This window comes from Cyrtonyx montezumae, unplaced genomic scaffold, assembly GCF_038088225.1.
Source record: "Cyrtonyx montezumae isolate F1298 unplaced genomic scaffold, pur_monq_1.0 scaffold_0, whole genome shotgun sequence".
NCBI classification, from domain to species: Eukaryota; Metazoa; Chordata; class Aves; order Galliformes; family Odontophoridae; genus Cyrtonyx; species Cyrtonyx montezumae.
The window spans coordinates 27,805,827-27,825,038 of record NW_027071824.1 but is presented as its reverse complement, the minus strand read 5'-3'; the positions used below and the strand labels follow the sequence as shown (position 1 = coordinate 27,825,038).

At 44.1% G+C, this 19,212-nt stretch overlaps 1 protein-coding gene across 2 annotated transcripts in view; it reads right to left on the bottom strand.

Moving 5' to 3' along the window:
* FRMD1 (FERM domain containing 1) overlaps positions 1–17,768 on the bottom strand; it is a 32,295-nt gene extending 14,527 nt beyond the window's left edge. For both annotated transcript variants that reach the window (XM_065730917.1, XM_065730926.1), the window contains exons 1-3: positions 17,658–17,768; positions 10,574–10,757; positions 5,465–5,555 (exon numbers count right to left, since the gene is read on the bottom strand). In XM_065730917.1, the coding sequence (XP_065586989.1) occupies positions 5,465–5,555; positions 10,574–10,669 (187 nt within the window). In that variant the 5' untranslated portion in view covers positions 10,670–10,757; positions 17,658–17,768. The remainder of the gene's footprint in view (positions 1–5,464; positions 5,556–10,573; positions 10,758–17,657) is intronic.
* Positions 17,769–19,212: the final 1,444 nt, after the last annotated feature.

Genomic DNA, 19,212 nt, shown 5'->3' with positions numbered 1-19,212 from the left:
TGAAACTGTTTCTGGCTTGAAAACAAGCTTCTCTCTAACAGAAATGAGAACATGGATTTGCATTGCCTCACAGCAGCACTGTAAGGTATCATATGAAAATGCACAGATGGTCACCTTTCCAGGGCTGGAAAATCAGCATGTATGAAGTGTCCTTGCTTTGCTGGCCTTGCATGAATGGCAACAACCAAAGGAGCTGGCCTGGAAGCATGCATGTATGCCAACATGCAAATCATGCAGTCATTGACACTGCACTCATCACTCTCTCAGCACTGGTGGCGAGCTTAAAAATACTTCACACTGGCTTCCTTTAAAAGCTTCCTGTTCAGTCAGTAAGTTTGCAGCAGTGCAACTTATATATATTTCCAAAACTACAGCAAGTACCCTCAAGTTAAATGGAAAATCTGTGCAGTAACAATCTCACTTCAAATTAATAGTCACCAGAAATGCAAACATTCAAATACTCCTACTCTGCAAAAATTAGCTCAGCACGCTTAATGTACTTAAGCAAATATAGGACATGAACTGTTGCAAGCAAAAAAATGGGCCAGATCTCCAGTTGGAATAAAATTACAGTTCTAATGAATTATGTGGATGTACAAGACACATTATTCACACTACAGGAAAAATTGGAGTAGACAGTTCCTACTGTAACACAGCCAAATGAACTGTGATTCACTGTTACTCTAAAAGCCTTTACTTTACCTTGACTAGTGTCCCCCCATTCTGATTTTTGTTTTTAAAGGAAGGCTGTGTTCCTTGCAGTATAACTAAGTAATGGTGAATGCCAATAATCTGTTCTCCTCATATGCCTATTCTGGGCTGAGAGCACTGAGAAATGCCAGAGGCAGGTCATACACTTGTCATAGGAAGAGGGAGAGCTGAGACCCACTAGGCAGACAAGAATGTCCTGCTAAGTCCCCTGGTTGAGTCAAGTATACTTTATAACTATTTAGACAGTCAGGGAGATTAGGATTCAAATAAAATTTGAGTTAGTGCAAAGCCAAACTTCCCCACAGCAGGCATTTCCTGCTTTAAAAGGAGGGCAAACACAACTGTCCTTGGCTATAGCACTTATTTTCACGCAGATGCTGCAAAAAGCCTCATCACAACACCACTGCTTTCCTGAGAGTCAAAAAAAAATAGAGGCCAGGAGCAGAACAGAGGAACAGCAGGAAAAGCTTGTATTAGGAAAGCTGAAAGACAGACAGAGAGACAGATGGAGAGAAAGAAAGGGAGAAAGAAAGAAATACGGAGAGAAAGAAAGAAAAAGGAAAGCAAAGAGGCCTCACAACAAACTGAGACAGAAAAATAAAAGGAGGCAACATTAAGAAGTGCAAAATAGTTTGGCTGTCAGGAACTGCTGAGATAATGGCCCAGTCATTCCTGACAGTGAGAACATACTGCAGGTACTCTGTGTTCCCATCTTAAAGCTAGCAACAAGGCATGCCCAGGCAAAACGCTTTGGACTTTTGGCAAAGGATTCTTCTGTGTAAGAGGAGCTGCAGAACCATTCCCAGCATTCCTCATCCAGGAGAAAGCATACTGTTTGCAGTCCTCAGCCAGGGGAGCACCTTACTAGATGGAGCACTGATGGTGAAGTGTGAGAAACTGACAACAGGTGCAGGCCAAGGAGTGCTACACCAGTGCAGAAGAATTACCTGTAGACACAGAGGTCCTGACATAGTTAACCAGCAAGCTCCCTGCTAAGCACTCAAGTAAGGAGGACTGGAAGCTATTCTTCCCTGGGTCTGGCAAAGTGAGCAGTCAGAACTGTAATGACTGAAGGAGGCCTTGCCTTGAGGCAAGGGAGCTGAAGCAGAGGGTTTGTAAGAAAGCCAACCTGACAAACTGGTATGAGCACACCATAAGACATAGTGGCAGGATCCAAGAGGTGAATGCTTGCTTCTTCCCAATCAAAAGTTTCTATCTGCTTGAGTCAAGCAAGGTTTGATCCTAGGAGAAGCCCAAGATTTAGGATTATAGGGATTTGGATTACAACAACAAAAGAGACCTGGCTGCTTTTTGTCTGCTGACAAATAGTTTTGCTTTAGAAGATTGAACTGTGCTGCTCGATAGATGTTCTGATAACAAGAGGGAAAACTCTTGCAGGGCACCAGATAAGAATGACGTTGCAGGAGGAGCTGCAATATAAGATCCAGCTGCTGAAGCCTATGGAGCCAGGAAGAGCTTCAGGGTCTTTCACAGAACAAATTACAAGAAAAAATGCACTTAAGGAGCAGTAGAACACAAGGTATAGCCTGCTTGATGACCTGTGACAAAACTTGAATAGCAACATATTCCAAGCTCCATGTTGGTGCTGCTTTGCATTAACATGTACTTCTGAATATCATTTTCAAAGGGGTAAACTTCTTCCTACAAATGCAAAGGTTTTTATTCCCCTTTACAGTTGTCTGAAGTGCTTTCAGTCTTGACGGGAGAAAAAAAAAAAAGCAAAAGAGCAACAGAAGTGAACAATCACATACTCTCACCATTGCTGTTGCCTTAAATCCTGAAGCTTGTCCTCAGGATTTGTAACAGTTGGAAATTAAGGAGAGCCCCAAATTCTCTTATCCTTTAAGCAAGGAATGCTGGAAGACACGATCCAAGTCCTAGAGCTTAGATCTCACAGCAAGTATTGTTTACAGCTTGCACAGTGCTTAGTGGTGCTATTTTCATTTTTGCCACACATGGTGATTAAACTTCTGCTTATGATTAAGGAGCCCAATGTCTCCCCCTCACACACATACTTACTATGAGACCAACTGAGCATTAGTGTATCTGTACAATGTCTGCAGGTCAAATGGGCTCCTAATCCAGATAATCCACCCAGTGTGATTGGTTACAGTTCTGCAGAAAGCCATAATTTTCATTTTCTTGCCCCTGCTGACAGTCAGGGTTTTGTTGACAAATTAACAGTAAGGTAATGGATACAGGTGGATTAGAATACCTTGTTCTGCATGTGGCAGCGTCAGACTGTCAAAAATAAATATACACTAAATCTGTGAAAGGGAAGTTGTTTCTTAAAGATAGCATTTTAGAGCTGCAGCACCAGGAGGTGAAAATGTGATGTAGAAGAGGGATATGCTCTGCTATGAAACACAGAAGCTTCCTCTCTACTTTTTGGATACCCAGCCCACCTAGACCATCCATTCACTAAGTGCAGTAAGCACACTGAATCCCTGCCTGGCAAAGGCACTACATGACAACTCTGGAGAATGCAAAACTTACCCAGGCCTCCCCACAACCCAGACAGGCTACATCCCTTTCTGGAGATGAAACCAAAACTCCCTGAAAAACTGACCTAGGGTGACTCAAGAGCTACTTCCTAAAGCCCTAAGATAGAGAGCACTGTGTCTACAAAGAAGCAAGACCTTAGGTATCGCTGTCAGCAACAGATTTATTTGTTGGCTGGGACAGGGAAGGGTGTGGAAATTAAGTTTGGGAACAGAAAATGAAAGACGTCTTTTGCTACAGCTCCAAGTAAAGACTGAAGACAGGTAACAGAAGAGAGCAGCAGCACACAGGCCAGGTTTGCCCCGTCTCAAGAGAGAGCTGCAGCTTTCCTAGTGGATTTGGACATTCGTGCTGAGAAAATGACTCCAGATGCTTCCTTCCCTCCTGTTGTCTGGCACTCAAAATCCAGACAGTTTCTTAAGAAAATAACAAAAATATTATGTTCTTATCATCTTGACACTTGCCTGTACGGAGGAAGTGCCAAAGTGAACACACAGTCTTCAGCCAAGTGGCTTCAGAAGTTGAGCTATAGCAAGCAAGACTGAAGAACAGCGAGGAAAACAAAACAAAAAGAGAGGTCCCATTCAGGCTACTGGGCTTCTACAATCCTCTTATTTGTCATCTTCCTAAGAGCACTGTGAAGAATTAACTTATCTAAAAAGGAAGAGCATTTTTGTGAAGCAAGCAAAGATTGTTTATGTCAAAAGCTATAGGCAATATAGCTTTGATAGCAATATTTTGAGCTGTTAAGTAGCACTGCTTTATTAAGCTAGTTGAATTGGGGTATTTATACTGTATTTACAACAAAGGACAAAAAAAAATTGCCAAAACAGGTACTTTAGGGACAGCCTTTACACTCAGAGAGAAGGAAAACACAGAAGATGGCCAGGAAAGAAAAAGCAGAGTTCAGAAAATATGGAACAAGAAATATACAATGAGGAGGGGAAAATGAAAGCAGGAGAAAAGCATCTAATTTAAAGAAAATGGGAACTGAGTTATCCTGTCTTGCAGGGAAGGACAAGAACTTGAATTTCATAAGAGACTCCCCACAAGCAGAAGAGGCAAAAACTGGCATTACAAAATGCTGAAGGGAGGGTGAGGTGATTCATGGAAACATAGTTGATCTGTTGAAAAGGCTAAAGCCATTCAGGTCTTCCTCACTGGAAGGAGAATAAAAAGCTGTGCTGGTTTACATGCACAGATATGTGTCTCAGCTACTGGTTTAGTTATGTTGATGGAACGTCCTGGAGACTCTCCAAACGTTAAGGAGATTGAACGGCTTACTCCCATCTTAGCTTCAATGCTATGCTTGGAAAAAATGAAGAAGTTTTTAGAGAAAGAGCAGAAAGGAAAATGAGAAAACTTAAGAAACAACTTTCTCCCACATACTCATAAGCAAACAAAAATCTCACTCAAGATTCATAAAGTTATTCTCGTTTTACTGAGATAGCACCTAGAGATGCTGCAGTAAGTAGTGAAACACTTGAGAAAAATTTTAGAGGGAGAAGTCCGTTCACATTTTAGAAATATGGGAATGAAGAATAATTGGGCAACGGATTCATTACTGTTTTCTAAGGGACTGGGAGGTGTTGATGTTGATGCATGCTGTCCTAGAAATGTAATACCTCCTATCAGTTTGCTCCTTGAAGTTTAAGGCATCATCTTACACTTTCACCTGGTCAACACCAAGACAAGGACCAGCAGACTAGACTTCAATTCATGTACTAAGACATTTTATATTTCTAAGATGATATTTCAAAACACAGTTTTCTTACTCCTCACGTATTCAGTCCCCTCAAACCATTCAAGTTTCCTCTCCCCATTCTTCAGCATTCTTTGCATGTGACTTGAGAACATAATATTTCCAGCCCCAAATTCCTTTTAAAATTCACCTCCTGTCCAACTATTGGCAGTTTTGAAGTCAAACAGTGACAAATACGTTGGTGAGCAAGTTAGCTGTAGGGGAGAAAGAAAACTCCACAAATAGGTAGAATATAAGAACAAAGGAAGAGAACAAAAGGGCCCCCCTTCTCCCAATTTGTCTGCCCACATACCAAAGATCAAAAGAGCTCTGAGAAGCTTGTGCATAATCTACATACTTTGTGACCTTATTACAATCGAATTCCCCACAGGCATGGCCAGTGTGTATATATGCACACACTGTAAATACACACAAGCAGGTCTGTGGCAGTTTGCCAAGTCATTTGTTCCGTGCATTGAGTTTGCTTACTTTTAACAATGCTGAGGCCAAAGAAGTGAGGCTCTTTAATCTTCACTAAATCACAGACTTGCTGGAAGAGCTCCTGTCCAGTGGCTTTGACCTGAAAGAAACAACCAAGCCAACGTTACAGGCAGCTCACACACCTGAATGGTCCAATTCTCCTTCCTTACACTGAACAATACATTTTTGGATACCAAAGCAGAAGAGTTCCCAAAGAACAAGGTTTGTTTTCCGTATTATCATCACAGAAAAATCATCAGTGTGTTACTTCTATTCCTTCATACTGCAGAGTGGCTCTGATCAGGAAAATGTGAATTCAGATCTCCTATTTATTGGCATTGTTGTATAAAGAGAATTCTGGAGTGCTAGATTTGTGCAGTGCTACTCAGGTGCTCTCAGGGGAAGAGTTTGCAAACACAGAAATCAAAACTTGTATAAATGTTTTCAGAGGTTAAGAGAAACAACAAAACTTTCATTCAGGAGAACTAAAAACAAAAGTACACAAAGAAAGCCAAGACTGCATTCCTACATTTACCTGAAATGCCTTGTGGGGTACAGATGAGGTTGCTCACTACTCCACACAGAACAGCTTATTCTGTCTCCCACTGACTTCTGGTCACACAACAATTATCATCTGCACTTTCAGAAGCTGACACCAATTCCCTATGGGTTTTTTCCTATTTCCTTGTCACATGGAGACTGGTCCAGCACAAACCCTCTTAGCAAGGTGGTGATATAGGCTACTTGCATGTGGCAAGGATGTGTGCAGCAACTGGAAAACTTCCCCATTAGGTGTCTCTCAGTTAAAGCCTTATTTCTCTCACCACATCACACCACCTCAGGAGCACAACTCAACAGACTAGCAAAATCCCACAAAATCTCCAACCCTCAAGAGACGTGGGAGGAGTTCTGAGACAGAACAGCTGCAGAGAGCAAAACAGTACTGAGACAGACAACCTAAGTGCTGCATGGGGTACAACCAGCTGCTATGAAACCAACCACAATCTCTGAGCTGTTCTGTGCCTCTGTTAGGCAGCGCCAAGCACCAGCATCAGGAGCTGCCGTCCCGAGGTAGGAAGCAAAGAAAACAGGGCAGAAATCTCTCTCTGAACTACTCTGCAATGTAATCATCGCCAAATAAATTGCCAATATAATTCCTCAAGTGCTTTTAGGGCTGGCATGCCATGCTGCCCAGAAGCAGGTTGCACTCTCCTCTCTGCCCCAGGATGTACCATGTCACTAGACACAAACAATGGGAAATGAGGTCACTGACGTTTTTTGTTTGCTTGCTTTGTTTTTTCTTCTTGACAATGCACTCCCAGCCAGCCACTCACTCAAAGCTTTGAAACCTGCACTACACCAACACGTGCATGCCCAACTTGTGCTTTAGGAGAAGAGGCGAAAACACAATTCAGTACGACCCCAAACAGTAAGGGTAGGGTCTCACACCTAAAAGTGGCATGTGCTCAGCTGCCAACAGCATGCAGTTGTAACTGGCACCGAAATCTGCCTCGGTTCTCAAGAAATTGGGCTCTGTACATGTTCTCCTTTCTGGAAGGACTGGGAAGAGGTGACCTACCCATAGGCAGAATGATTATGTACATACAACAGTCGCGAGCAGCACAGGACTATGTGAAAGCTATATAAATAGGTATATTTTGTGACATACTTTCACACCTAAGGGAAGAAAAACATGCTGGAAGATGCTTACTCCTAGGGAACTGAACACTTCAACATTTTGTGACACTCACCTTGAAAGCAGCAATTTAATGATGTTTCTTGCAAAGCAGGTATGTGAACTATCACCTTGTCCATTCTCCTTCTGTATTTTCTGCATTTTCCTACTGTATCCAGTTTTACTCCCAAACTTCATTCCTATGCAATAATGATAACATGTGCAATCTCTATTTCCTCCTCCTACATTCCCCTGTTAGAATAATCAATATTTCCTTCAGAATTTACCATTTTTTGTGGTTCTGTTTGGCCTTTCCTCCCTTTGCACATGGTTCAAATGCCAGATTCCATTCCAAACACTCTATGCATCATTCCTTCTGCTGACAGGGTCTGATAATCAGCTTTGTTCCACGTCAGACTGGACTAAATTTCACAGTGTGAAGAAACCCAAAATAAAATCACGTGCCAGGTTATGCGTGCTACTCCAGAGTCATTCTGCATGCAAATATACATACATGTTGGTCATTCATCTCTATTCTAGAAGTCCATATGCTTTAAAGCACCAGCTCTGATGCTCACAGAATGATCAGAAGACTTCAGCTTCCCCTCAACACACAAGATTACGCCAGACTTTTTTTTTCCCCGAGTATCTGCTCATATTCCCACCTCTCCTCTACCACCTAGGCAACAAGCAACAAGTGGGGGCACTTCTGAAACACCTAAGCACTGGTGGAGTGACTGGCTATACTGGTCCTCCCAGGAAGCAGTCTGACCTTCCCTGGTCTAGGTCTCTGTCCTTTTTTCAGTTGTTATCACTGAAGAAACTTCTCAGAAATATTATTGAGACAGTCACAAAATCTAGTTGATGCTGACCAGTGGGCTCAAAATGATGTAAGCCAGCACACTGGGTGGTAAATAAAACTGAACAAACTGGAAGCTGCTCCAGTTCTTTGATGTAACTGATACAAAGTACTTAAAGAACAGTGTTCTTTCTCACCATTCCCTCAAATCAACCAATATAACCCCCACGGTGGGCACCTAAATCGATACAGACCTGATGAGGCTCCCATTTTTCACCCTTCAACTACAGTATGTATGAAAGGCACAAAATGAATCCATCTAAAAAAGAACAGGCTTCCATCTATATGCGACCACACAAAACACATATAGGAAAACTCTTATCTGGAAGGATGGAATTTGTATGAGAAGAGGAGAAAGGAATTATGTGCATAAACCCTTTTCTTATCAGGGAAAGGATCTATAATTTATTCTGCTGGAAGGATAATGATTTCTACCTACCTCACTGAGCTCCAAGCTTATTTACTATTTGCATTCCACATTGAGGAGGTTAAAAGGCTTTGGAAACATTAAGTAGTGGCATTATTATTCTAATAAATGCACAGGCTATCATCTGTGGTTGTGCTAATTAAATTTGTGTTTTACTAATATTACTGGAAAATTGCCTTGATGTTCCTTTTAGAAGATCTCTCCAGCTGCAAAATCTTGATTTTCATTGTTGTTTTGAAGGGGTGTTGCGGTAAAGAACAAAGCCAAATGAAAAGCTGGGTTTGGTGACTTGCCCATTTGTAAGAGGTCATGTTTCACTCTCTATGCAATTAGGACACAACTGTGTTTTGAGAACTCATATTTTGACCCAAGCAGATATTCTCTTTCACACCCAGGTATCTCCACATACTTTCGCAACTCTATGGCCACTGAAGCACAAAAAAGCAGAAGTGAGGAGGAAAAATGTCTTAAAAGGTCTGCAGATAGATGTGATGCCACAGATTCCTCTGGGGAAAATGGAAAGCAATACTCAAGGACCTCTAGCTCTTTGCAGGAGCTGCAGGAAGGCCGGTGGGAACAGGGACATGCTGCCTTCCCTCCATCCCCACAGCACTCAGTGTGAAAGGACATTCTTTATGTTTTATTAAGCTGCTGCAGCCCAGGGCAATTCACAGTCACATTTTAAATATTTACTATAGTTATTACTGCCTGCCTGAGATCGGGCATGGGACCTCCTACTGCACTGGGACACTGCCCAAAGACCCTGAAGCTTGGGCAGCCCCACAACTGTCATATGCTCTTGGGACAACACTCAGCCAGATCTGCAATACTACAGTTAAAATGCTGGCCAGGGACCAGAGGTGGAAGAAGGAGAGCAGAAAGGGTTTTGGGCATCTCTGGTTGACCCTCTGCTCATTTCATGCTGAGCCAAACCAAACAGCAACACCATCAGCCCTGCATGTGCCTGTACTTCTGCACACAAGTCTGCACCTCAAGAGAGGCAGAGCAGGCTCTGCTATCTCACATCTTTAGCCTTACTGATAAAAGCTATAAAAAGGTGAGATTTAGGGTCAGTCTCAACAGACCATTACCATCAGCGTTTGCACTTGCCTCTAGGAGCTTAATTAAACTCTCACGTTGTGGCTTGCACAAAGCCAATATACTGCAGAAATCTTTCAGGAGGCAGCTGGGCTGAATTTGAACAGATGACCAGCAAGCAGAGAGCCCCAGGTTTTGTGACTGAAGTAGTGTTCTGACCAGCCCTTGTGGAACTTTCTGTTAATGATGCCACATTTAGGCATAACAGGTAGGAAAATTCCTATGTGGATTTTGAAGATTAGCATGCATGCCATGTTTTCAGCTGAGTGCTTAGAACAGCTCACCTCACCTGTCTTCCCTCTCACCCCTTCTCAGGGAAAAGCAAATAAAGCCAAAGGAAAAAAATCTCACCAGTGCATATGCAAACACCTGCACGCAGTCACAGGAACACTCAGCTCTGTTGCCTAAGCTGAAGTGCCACTGCCAGTTTGGTTTCTCACAGGCTGAGGAGTGAGCAGCATTATTCAAGGAAGCCATGTGTACTGCAGCAGGCACAGGGCTGTGCAGAGCAGGCAGCCAGCAGGGCTCTGCCAGTGCTCCTGCACATGTGCTTGTGTATTTGAAGAGCTCACCAAAGAAATGAAATGACTTAGCTGCAGTCAGTGTGCGTACAAGTACTCCAAGGAGGGGAAAAGAAGCTACAGAGGCTGTTTATTCTGCTTTAGAGTCTTTCAAAGACACTGACAGGCTCTCAAAGCAGAAATAGCTGAAACACCAGTGTAAATGGTTGTTATTAAGTGTGCTTGCTATATCATCAGGACATTTCAGGTTCAATTTGAAAAATCTTTGGTTTATTAATTGTGGAAAAAACAGCGTGGGCACTTAAAAGGAAAAAAAAAATAATAGCAGAAAACGAACAGAGGTTACCTCCACCCTAGAAGTTTTGAGTAACTCTACTAATAATTTGAAACCACCCAATTAGAAAATGGAGCACCAATTACACTAAGCTGGCTAATAGCCTTTGGGTCAGCAGACCAGGCTTTGAGAGAACAACAGGAGCTAACAAAGCCAGCCCTGGCCCAGAGTGAGACCTTCTGGCATCCCTCGAGAGCCACTCACCCCTACAGACAGGCTGAGCTGCTCCCGGTTGGGCAGGAAGACGCAAACGTTGCGGCCTTCGGGCTGCATCCTGCCAGACAGCAGTGCCCGGCTCATGGTGGGCAGCTCCGCGTGGCCCCGCCAGCAGCACCCGGTGTCTCCTCTCTGCTGTGGATGAGTGTCAGGCTTCCTTCATCCCACGCACCTGCCAGGAAGGGGAGAGCATCAGTGAGGCTGTGGTGAGGCCCTGCTGTTGCAGCTCTGTCCCACTGCTGGCTGAGGTTGGCTGCGCTGTGCCAAGAGAGCAAGTCACAGTGGCACGCAGCTCAGCCATTTTACAAGGCCACTGTCAATGTTTCTGACAACAGCACTGTGGCACAAACAGGGCAGAGATGACCTTTACATAGCCTGAGAGGCACAGCAGAGTGCCATAAAGCAATCAGATCTCTCCTTAGAATAATGAACTCAAAACAAGATTGAGATGTACGTAAGCAATGAGACACGATATCACAGGCCACTGCCTGAAAAAGCCCATGAGGGAGAGGGAATGCCACCTTCTTCAACCAGGACATCTTGCTGCCACCTGAAGCCGAGAGTTACGACAAGCTCTCAGCACAGAGCACTTCATCTGAACCATGATCCCCTCCACCCAGCTCTACTCCCTGGGAAACCACAGCCCTCATATCCAAGTGAACTCATCAGCTTCCAAGGCTGAATGACCACTCCGCATTTTTTGCCTCCTCCCAAGGTCGAACCCAGGCAGCACAGTATGGTTATCCTCAGTTTTGGGGAAAAAATGCTGGAATGGCATCAAAAATACTGCAGCCTGGGAGCTACACAAGCACCTTAGAGCCAGAACTACAATAACCACAGAAATACAAAATTTACTGTATTAATAAAGGAGGGAGAACCATCAAAGAACCAAGTTATTATTAATTCAGACTTTGAAGAAAATTAATAAACGGGAACTAGGATCTTTGAAGAGGATGTTGCTCTAAATGATAAGCACGTAGAAATGACACATTTGACTTCCTGAATGAGGAGAGGTGAAAACTTCCAGGTAACGAAATATTTGGAGAAAACCTCTAATTTATCCTCCTACTGATATAATAATACTGATGAGCTCTCCTGGGTTCCAGGATACACACTATGAACAGCTGTATATAAATACTAGATCTCTACAGAATGACTTGAGGGTGATAGGTCACTTTTTATTGTCATCTGATGTCATATGCTCCATAAACTTTATGGATAGTATAAAGACCTCAGGGTTGTGAGCTCAGGCTTTCCATTCTAAGTAGGTTTGCTTCAATTATCAAACCACTACACTATGGCCCACGTCCTCACTCGCGAGGGGAGATCACATCCACAGACATCCATTCACGCAGGCTGTAATACAAGTAAGAAAAGGCAAAGTAACCATAAGAACAAACTGACTTTTTTTTCCCCTACAGATAACTCAAGAAACTGAACCTTATTTCCTCATACCCACGGTTTATCAAGGCTTACAGAAGGCTCAACCTATAGTGTCACACTCACTTTTTTCTCTTAACATTTCAAATGGACAACAGTAGACTGTGAGAGATGGGAAGTAAGAAAGAGAACCTGTGTTAGCAGAGGGTTAGACTAGATGGTCTCAATTGGTCCCTTCCAATTCTATTCCCTTCCAATTCAACCCCTACAATTCTATGAACCTTTGAAAGAACAGGGAGATGCTTTTTTCAGTATTTTAAAACAAACCAGCTCTTCTACCCTGCAGCAGGTGAGAGGTTAAAGAAGTGATGTCCTTAATCTGAAGGGGGAGGTCAAACACAAGCCTAGATCAGCTTTCTCTTCTTCAGAGGTATGCTAGAATGTGATAAAACTTAATGAATCATTAACTTGCTAGCACTGCACACTTACACTGAAAACAAAACAAAAAAAAAAGCCAAGAATAACTGCCCAACCAAAACAAGTGGTCAGAAGGAATGCTCTTACTTAAACATACACAATTTCAGACTGCCCATATGCCATTCTTTTGTTTACCACAGATTCCAACCTCTTAACCTCAATTAAACCCTAAAAGCTCTAGCAAATGCACTGCAGATGAATTAATAAAAGCTAAAGTCAATCATTGGCCTCTGAGACAAACTATAGTTTGTTTGTTTTTTGGGTTGTTGTTTTGTTGCTTTTTTTTGCTTGTTTGGTTTGTTTTTTTTAAATAACATCCCTTCATGATTTCGTTCCCAGAGAAGCCCATTTTGAGATGTAATTGTTCAGTCAAAGGCCTGTCAGTGAAACAGTCAACAATGCTTCTTATTCCTACTCTTCTGGTATCAGTCAGGAGCCTTTTTAGTGCCTAAAGTTTGTTTTGCATTGTTTATTTTATTTTACCTAAACACATGTGCACCAGAGCTTTGAACAATAAGCCTACCATTAATTTCAACACTACTCTGATTAAACAGCTCAAACGTGGCTGTAAAAACTAATTAGTTAGAACCCTAATCTTCTGCTCCTCTATCCATGGCCCCACAAGCTGCCTCCCAGCAGCATAGCAGGGCTACAGCATTTGTTTGGTGAAAACAGGAACTGATGGAGTTAGGCAACAGTAATAAGAGCAAGAGGGTCCTTTGGTTCCCTCTGGAGGTGGGGCAGATTGTTGCATTTCTATAGGTAAGCGTGAAATACACCTTTCTTTCTGTTCTAAGGTGGTGATGAGAAAAAGGTTACAAGAAGTAGTACTTCCCTCTCCCTGTATGTGACTTCAGGTCCTCAAACTGCACCTATGCGAACCAGCCCACACACTTGAACTGGGCTTCTATGTGAATTGCACAGCTCTATTTTATATCAGGCCACAGCCCACTTGGAATTAGGTCCCAGGCAGCTCAAATCAGGGTCAGGACTGCCACAAGCACACCTCAAGGGGATAAAAACAAATGGGTAAAAGAACCAGCCACTAACTGCAAGCAGCAAAGCAGAACAAAATCCTATCGTCAAGAAAAAGCCATGCACGTAATTACGTGCCTCTCTCAAAACCATCATGGACCATAACCTGGAAGCACACTTTTGAAGGTTTACTATAGTAAAGTATCTTGAGAAAGCTAGTTTTGCTACCACTTACAAAAATGAAAAAACACTGAGCACCTTCCTGATGAGACCACAGCAGACTGGCCCTACCATGCTCTGTCAAGAACTGCTCAGAAGTGCTGACTCTTTTAACTGTTTTCCAGGGAAGTCTTCAGCTCCTAAGACAACTGGAATCTTAAACTGCTATTCCACAATCAGCTTAGGTGGCTCTAATCAAGCCAGCTGCACAGAAAGGCAGACAGGCAGCCGTCTGGAAAGAAGCCTACCTTTGGGCAGCAACTCATGTCCATATTGCTCTAACACGATGATGAAATACAGCCTTAAAACTGAGAACCTCCCTCACTTATGTCTCTTTTCCCTTCGAAGATACATTGTGATACACTAGTAACACCTAGTGAACAGAGTAATAAAATACCTGAACAACTGAAGGATGTAACAGTGCATGTATTAGCCTTTCTCAACAACCTGGAGTCCCCCATACAACTCCCTTGACTATCCCATGAGATGACAAAATTTTCTCAGGGTGCTCCAAAGGACAGGATCCCAGAATAGATGCAGTCTGGTCACAGGACAGATGCAACACTGGCAGCAGAAATGATTGGTATTTGGTTCATAGACTAGGGAGATGCAACCACAGCAGGCTTTTCGTATCTGCTACATCTGAACAGTCTTTCTTGCATGGGCAGGACATGGGCCCAGCTCTCACATTTGAGATTTTCAAAAGAAGCAGTAGTAGTTGCTTCCAAGAACTCAGGGGCCGTGGAGCCCTGGCAGAGTTCATTCTCACCACATATCCTCATGGACAGATGGGGAAGTTGATGAATACTGGTCTTAGAGCCAACTAACATCCTTTTTCTTCTCTTTCTGGACAAATAGCACTCTCCAATGACATTGAGCTTTAACAATGGAGAGGAAAATGCTTTGTTTGTAGTCCTATTGCAGGATTAGACACAGCTCTTAGTCAGGCATGACTGCCCACACTCCACCTGCGTGCTGTGAAGTTTTCCTGCCTCAAGTCAAGCATCGCAAGTGAGTGCTACAGCATGAAGAGCTCTCTTAGGTTTGTAACTCTTCTTCTTTGCACTGCCTCTCCCACAGCATGGCCATTGTGCTCAGAAGGGTTCCCCCAAAATTCCCACAACACCTATTCCTAGCCTGTGATCATGCTGGTATGCCACTTTGTGGGCTTTCCTAGTTCTGCTCAGAGGCAGGGGACAACTCTCCTGCCCAGTGGTGATGTAGTGCTCTTTGAAAGCCAAGAGACACATATTTTTGTACACACACCAACCCTGCTAACCAGCCTTCAAGGAGAGGAAAAATGCACAGTTGAAGGCAAAGTACCAAAGGACATGCATGCTCCTGTAGTGCAGAGTTGAGAAGTTGATCTGCAAATGCAGGACCATGTGGGTGACTGCCATGTTTCTTTCTGGCTGCACCTGAGATGAGAAAAGCACTTCAGCACCTTATTTCCCATGAGGAGAGCCCAGCATGAATCACCTGGGCTTAATCCTTCTCCAAAACCAGAAGTGAATTCAGAAGTCTTTGAGAGAAGCAGTGAGTATTACAGCTTCCAGGCAAAAGGGACAAATTAAGATCTCACAAGGGACTAAGTTTTTCCATCACTTCCAAGTTTGTGTGGGCCTTTGAGTTTCTGTACACAAAGGTAAGCAACCTTTTTAAGTGTGTTATTAATAGAAACATGCACAAAACTTAGCAATATACATGCTTTAAGCATTCATGGGTGCAGTGAGAGCATCCATCTCCTTTTCATCATGCCCTGTTTCTGGGAGGACTTTCTGCTGTCAGCATCAGAAAGAGCAATGGTTTTGCTGATCCAAGTCTGCTCATTGATTGGTAATGCAAATTCAGTATTTACTCAACACGTCTGACTACCAGCGTGAAATTTCTTAGTACAACGAATTTATTTCTGCACAATCTACAACTGAAGTCCTTCTACTGATTAGCAGTCACAGGATTTCCTCAGGTTTCATAAATCGTGTGCGTGAATTTGTGTTCATGATTAAGTACTATGTGAAGGAATCAAACAGCTTAGGCAAATGCAGAAGCATAAGAACAAACCAGTGAAACAGCTTCATCATCCAGGACACAACACATGAAGTTGCTGCAAAGAAAGCTTACATGGAAGTGCAGCTCTGTTCTTTCAGCTGGGTGACCAAGGCAGCGTCACATGAACCCTTCCAACATTAAGCAAAGCAAATTGCTTGAGCAACCGTTCAGCCTCACCAAAAGCTTGCCCACACCCAAGCACAAGGAGAAAGATCTGCACAGAAAGCTAACCTAACTCACAGGCACACATATGCACACAGCCCAGAGTGCAGTACAGACAGTACCAGGCAGAGTCCACTGCCTCAGCATGAAGGGGAGCAACAGAAGGTACTTCGCTTTGGTGCTCTCCCTGTGCACCTCTGCCAAGTAGCACAACCTTTATTTATGAGTCTGCTCGCCTTTTGTATTTAGGTGAAACAGAAGAAGCAAAGCACAGGTGGAGAGCTGCAGTAAGGTCTTTATAATAAGGAAGAGCGAGGCTTGTTCCCTGCTCCTGCAGCTGCTGGGATGTTCAGGAAGCACAGCAAGAGCAGGGAGCAGCAAGACCTGATCTCTCTACCTGAGACTTAGAGAGACATGTGTTTCTCTGTCATGCTAATTGAAAACAGGTGAAGTCTCATGACCCCAAAGCGTATCAGCTAATTCTCTAACTGGGAACATATTTCTCCTTCAAATCTATCAAGGCTAATAATTTTTTGCAGAAATCATTTCACTGTAGTGGTATTTCTATATTTCAGCTGGGCTGGGCTGAACCAGAATCAAGCCACCCAAAATATCCCACAGAGCTGTCAGAAACAAACAAACAAACCAAGATCTTACATCAGTTCTAGAAGTAAACACACTATTAGCTATTTAAAAGAAATAAAGTCACAGTTATAACTTCAGAGGCAATACCCAGAACTTCAAGATGGATAAGATCAGATATGCTTTTACTGATATATTACATAAATAACCCTTTGGGCCATTGAGGACTGTGTAAAAAAAAAAAAAACTGGCTTACTTATCCAGAGAAAGGAGAAAGTCCACAGCTCATTTCATGGCACTCGAATCCAAATCTGAACATCCACACCAACCAGTCAGCTTCAACATCCACTTGCTTCTAACTTTTTCCCTCCCCAGAAAGTGCAGCTTGTCTTAAACCAATACTCCTCTCTGCTCTGAATATGTGAAAGAGAGGAACTTCCAGAACAGAGAGATAAAGCTCTGTCTGGAACACAGCCTGCTTCTATTACAAGCGTGAAATCACCAACCTGCCCATACTTTGACAGAATTAACACCAACATCCCAAACAGAGTCTGCAGGAGCAAATGCAGCTTCAGGGACCGCACACACTGCTGCCAGCAGCAAAGGGATGGGGAAACAGGAAGGCAGAGCCCAAAAAAAGAAACAGAATGAGGACAAACAGCCTTACAGAGAACGGTTCCTTTTTGTGGTGATGCTGAGTTTTGCAAAAAAGAGGAAAGAGAGATAGAAAAAAAAAAAAAAAAAAAGAAAAAAAAAAGAGAAAGAAAAAAAGCAAGCATAAGGAGTTCCTTAAAGAAAAAATTCCCCTCTTCATGTTCTCCAAGGAGCAGCTCCTTCTGTTTCTGAGGACTTCTGGGTCTGGCCCACAGCTTCTCCATGCTCTGTTACTAAGAATTAAGGTGCCACTGCCGAACACCCCAGAAGAGCACTGAGGAGCGGCAGGAGAATTCCTGCAGGAAAAGAAGCAGCGTAACCCCGCAGCAGAGCAAGCACGCAAGTCATTTATATTGCCTTGAACTGGACTAACAGCAGGGCAAGCACGGAACTACATCGCACGGTGCCCGATGGAGACCTGCTCCCCGAGCTCCCGCCCGGGCCCCGCTGTGTGAGCGCCCCGCGGGGCTCCGTGCCCGCCCGCAGCACGCCCCGAGGCCGCCCCGCTCTCGGGCTCCGTCCTTTGTCCCCTGTGCCGCGAGGGGATCCCCAGGCGGTGCGGGGCCGCACTCACCGCGGGACGCCCCCGGGGCTCCGCCGTTCCGTCTGGGGCCGCATCCGACGCGTGCCGAGCCGAGAGCAGCGGCACCCCGACCGGCAGCGCTCGGAGCCGGGGCTCGCCCCGGTATCCCTGCGGGGAGCTGAGGTAGGGGCGGGGCCACACGGATGGGTGGGGCCGTGGGTTCCGTCCCGCCCTTCGCCGGTGGGGGCGCCCACGTGGAGCGGCGGCACGCGGACACCTCGCGCTGTCCTTTCCTATTCCTCCTTCCCAGCTTCAGTCCTCCTTCTCTCCCTTTGCTCACGGCTGTAGCGCAGCTTTGAAGCGCTCCGGAGTGCTAAGCCGACGCAGCTCACCCGGAGGACGGAAAGCTCAAGTTTGTTGTTTTTTTTCTGGAAGAGCGGACTGTTTTGTCGCTGTTTAGATGGCCTCAGGCTCTGATCCAGTGTTGGAGTCAGCATCTTGTAATATCATCACCTAGGTCTCCTCCCTTCTTTCCAGAATGGACAGAGAATCTGATGCCTGCATTCAAGCTCCGTTGTTGAACTTGTTCTTGCTTAACTTGCCCGATACCATGTGTGCAGTCTGCAGCAAAGCCAGCAAGGTGCTCATGGTAGGGCTTTCTGGGCTTTGATCGGTTGGAAAAGAAAACATTACGTTTGCTTACGAAATCGTAGCTTGGCTTTCTGTGACAGGCTTCTTCAGCTATGGCAGGAGCTGTGTGTGAGCTGCTGAGACAGTTCTGTATGTCATGGCATATCACCTTGGCCTGCTGTCCTCCCTGTTCCCATCAGCAACTTTACTGCTCTCACACCTCAGTTTCCTTCCTGTGGAATCTGAGTGGAAGGGCTTGCAGAGTAGGTCGACTGCAGCCCCCAGGCTAGCTGTGGTCACATTGGAAGATAGTACACAATGTCAGGTATGGTACTGTAATTATAAATCTATTAATTATCCTGCATGGCTGATCTCTTACAATCGGCAGCCAACGTGTGTCACTCCAGAGAAAACAAGCTGCATCTTGAGAAACAGCAGAACTGCAGAAAAATACAGATAGCATTAGCTTGTTTGTTTTTGAAGAGGACATCAAAGCATTGGAGACTGGAGATATCTGTGATCCAAGGAAATGCTGCTTTTCCTTCTGAACATGTCAGCCCTCCAGCTCTCCTACCTGCAGTGCAGATAAGCAAATTTGTCCAGCTTACTCTGTAAAGGAGAAGCTGGGGGGGTGGGCAGGATTTCTGGAAGAATTCTTATAAAGCAGTGTCTTGATTGAGAAAATAGAGCTGCTTTTGTAAGCATATGTCTCATGCAGAGTCTTGCTGAAGTCAGGGGGACTTCAAGCAAAAGTTTGCATAAACAGATGTCTTTGCTCATGGTCTTGTCTGCACTGCATGTAGATGAAAGGATTTCACAGTGTGAAAAGGAAAGCTGGGGTTTGCCTTCACAGTCGTGGAAAAGAATCCATTTCCTTTTCTTATGATAATCTAAAAAATGCATGTAGGAAATAGTTTTGTTAGTACGATTTATTTTCTAGTTCATGAGCAGCACTGAAGCTGGGGACAAGCATGTT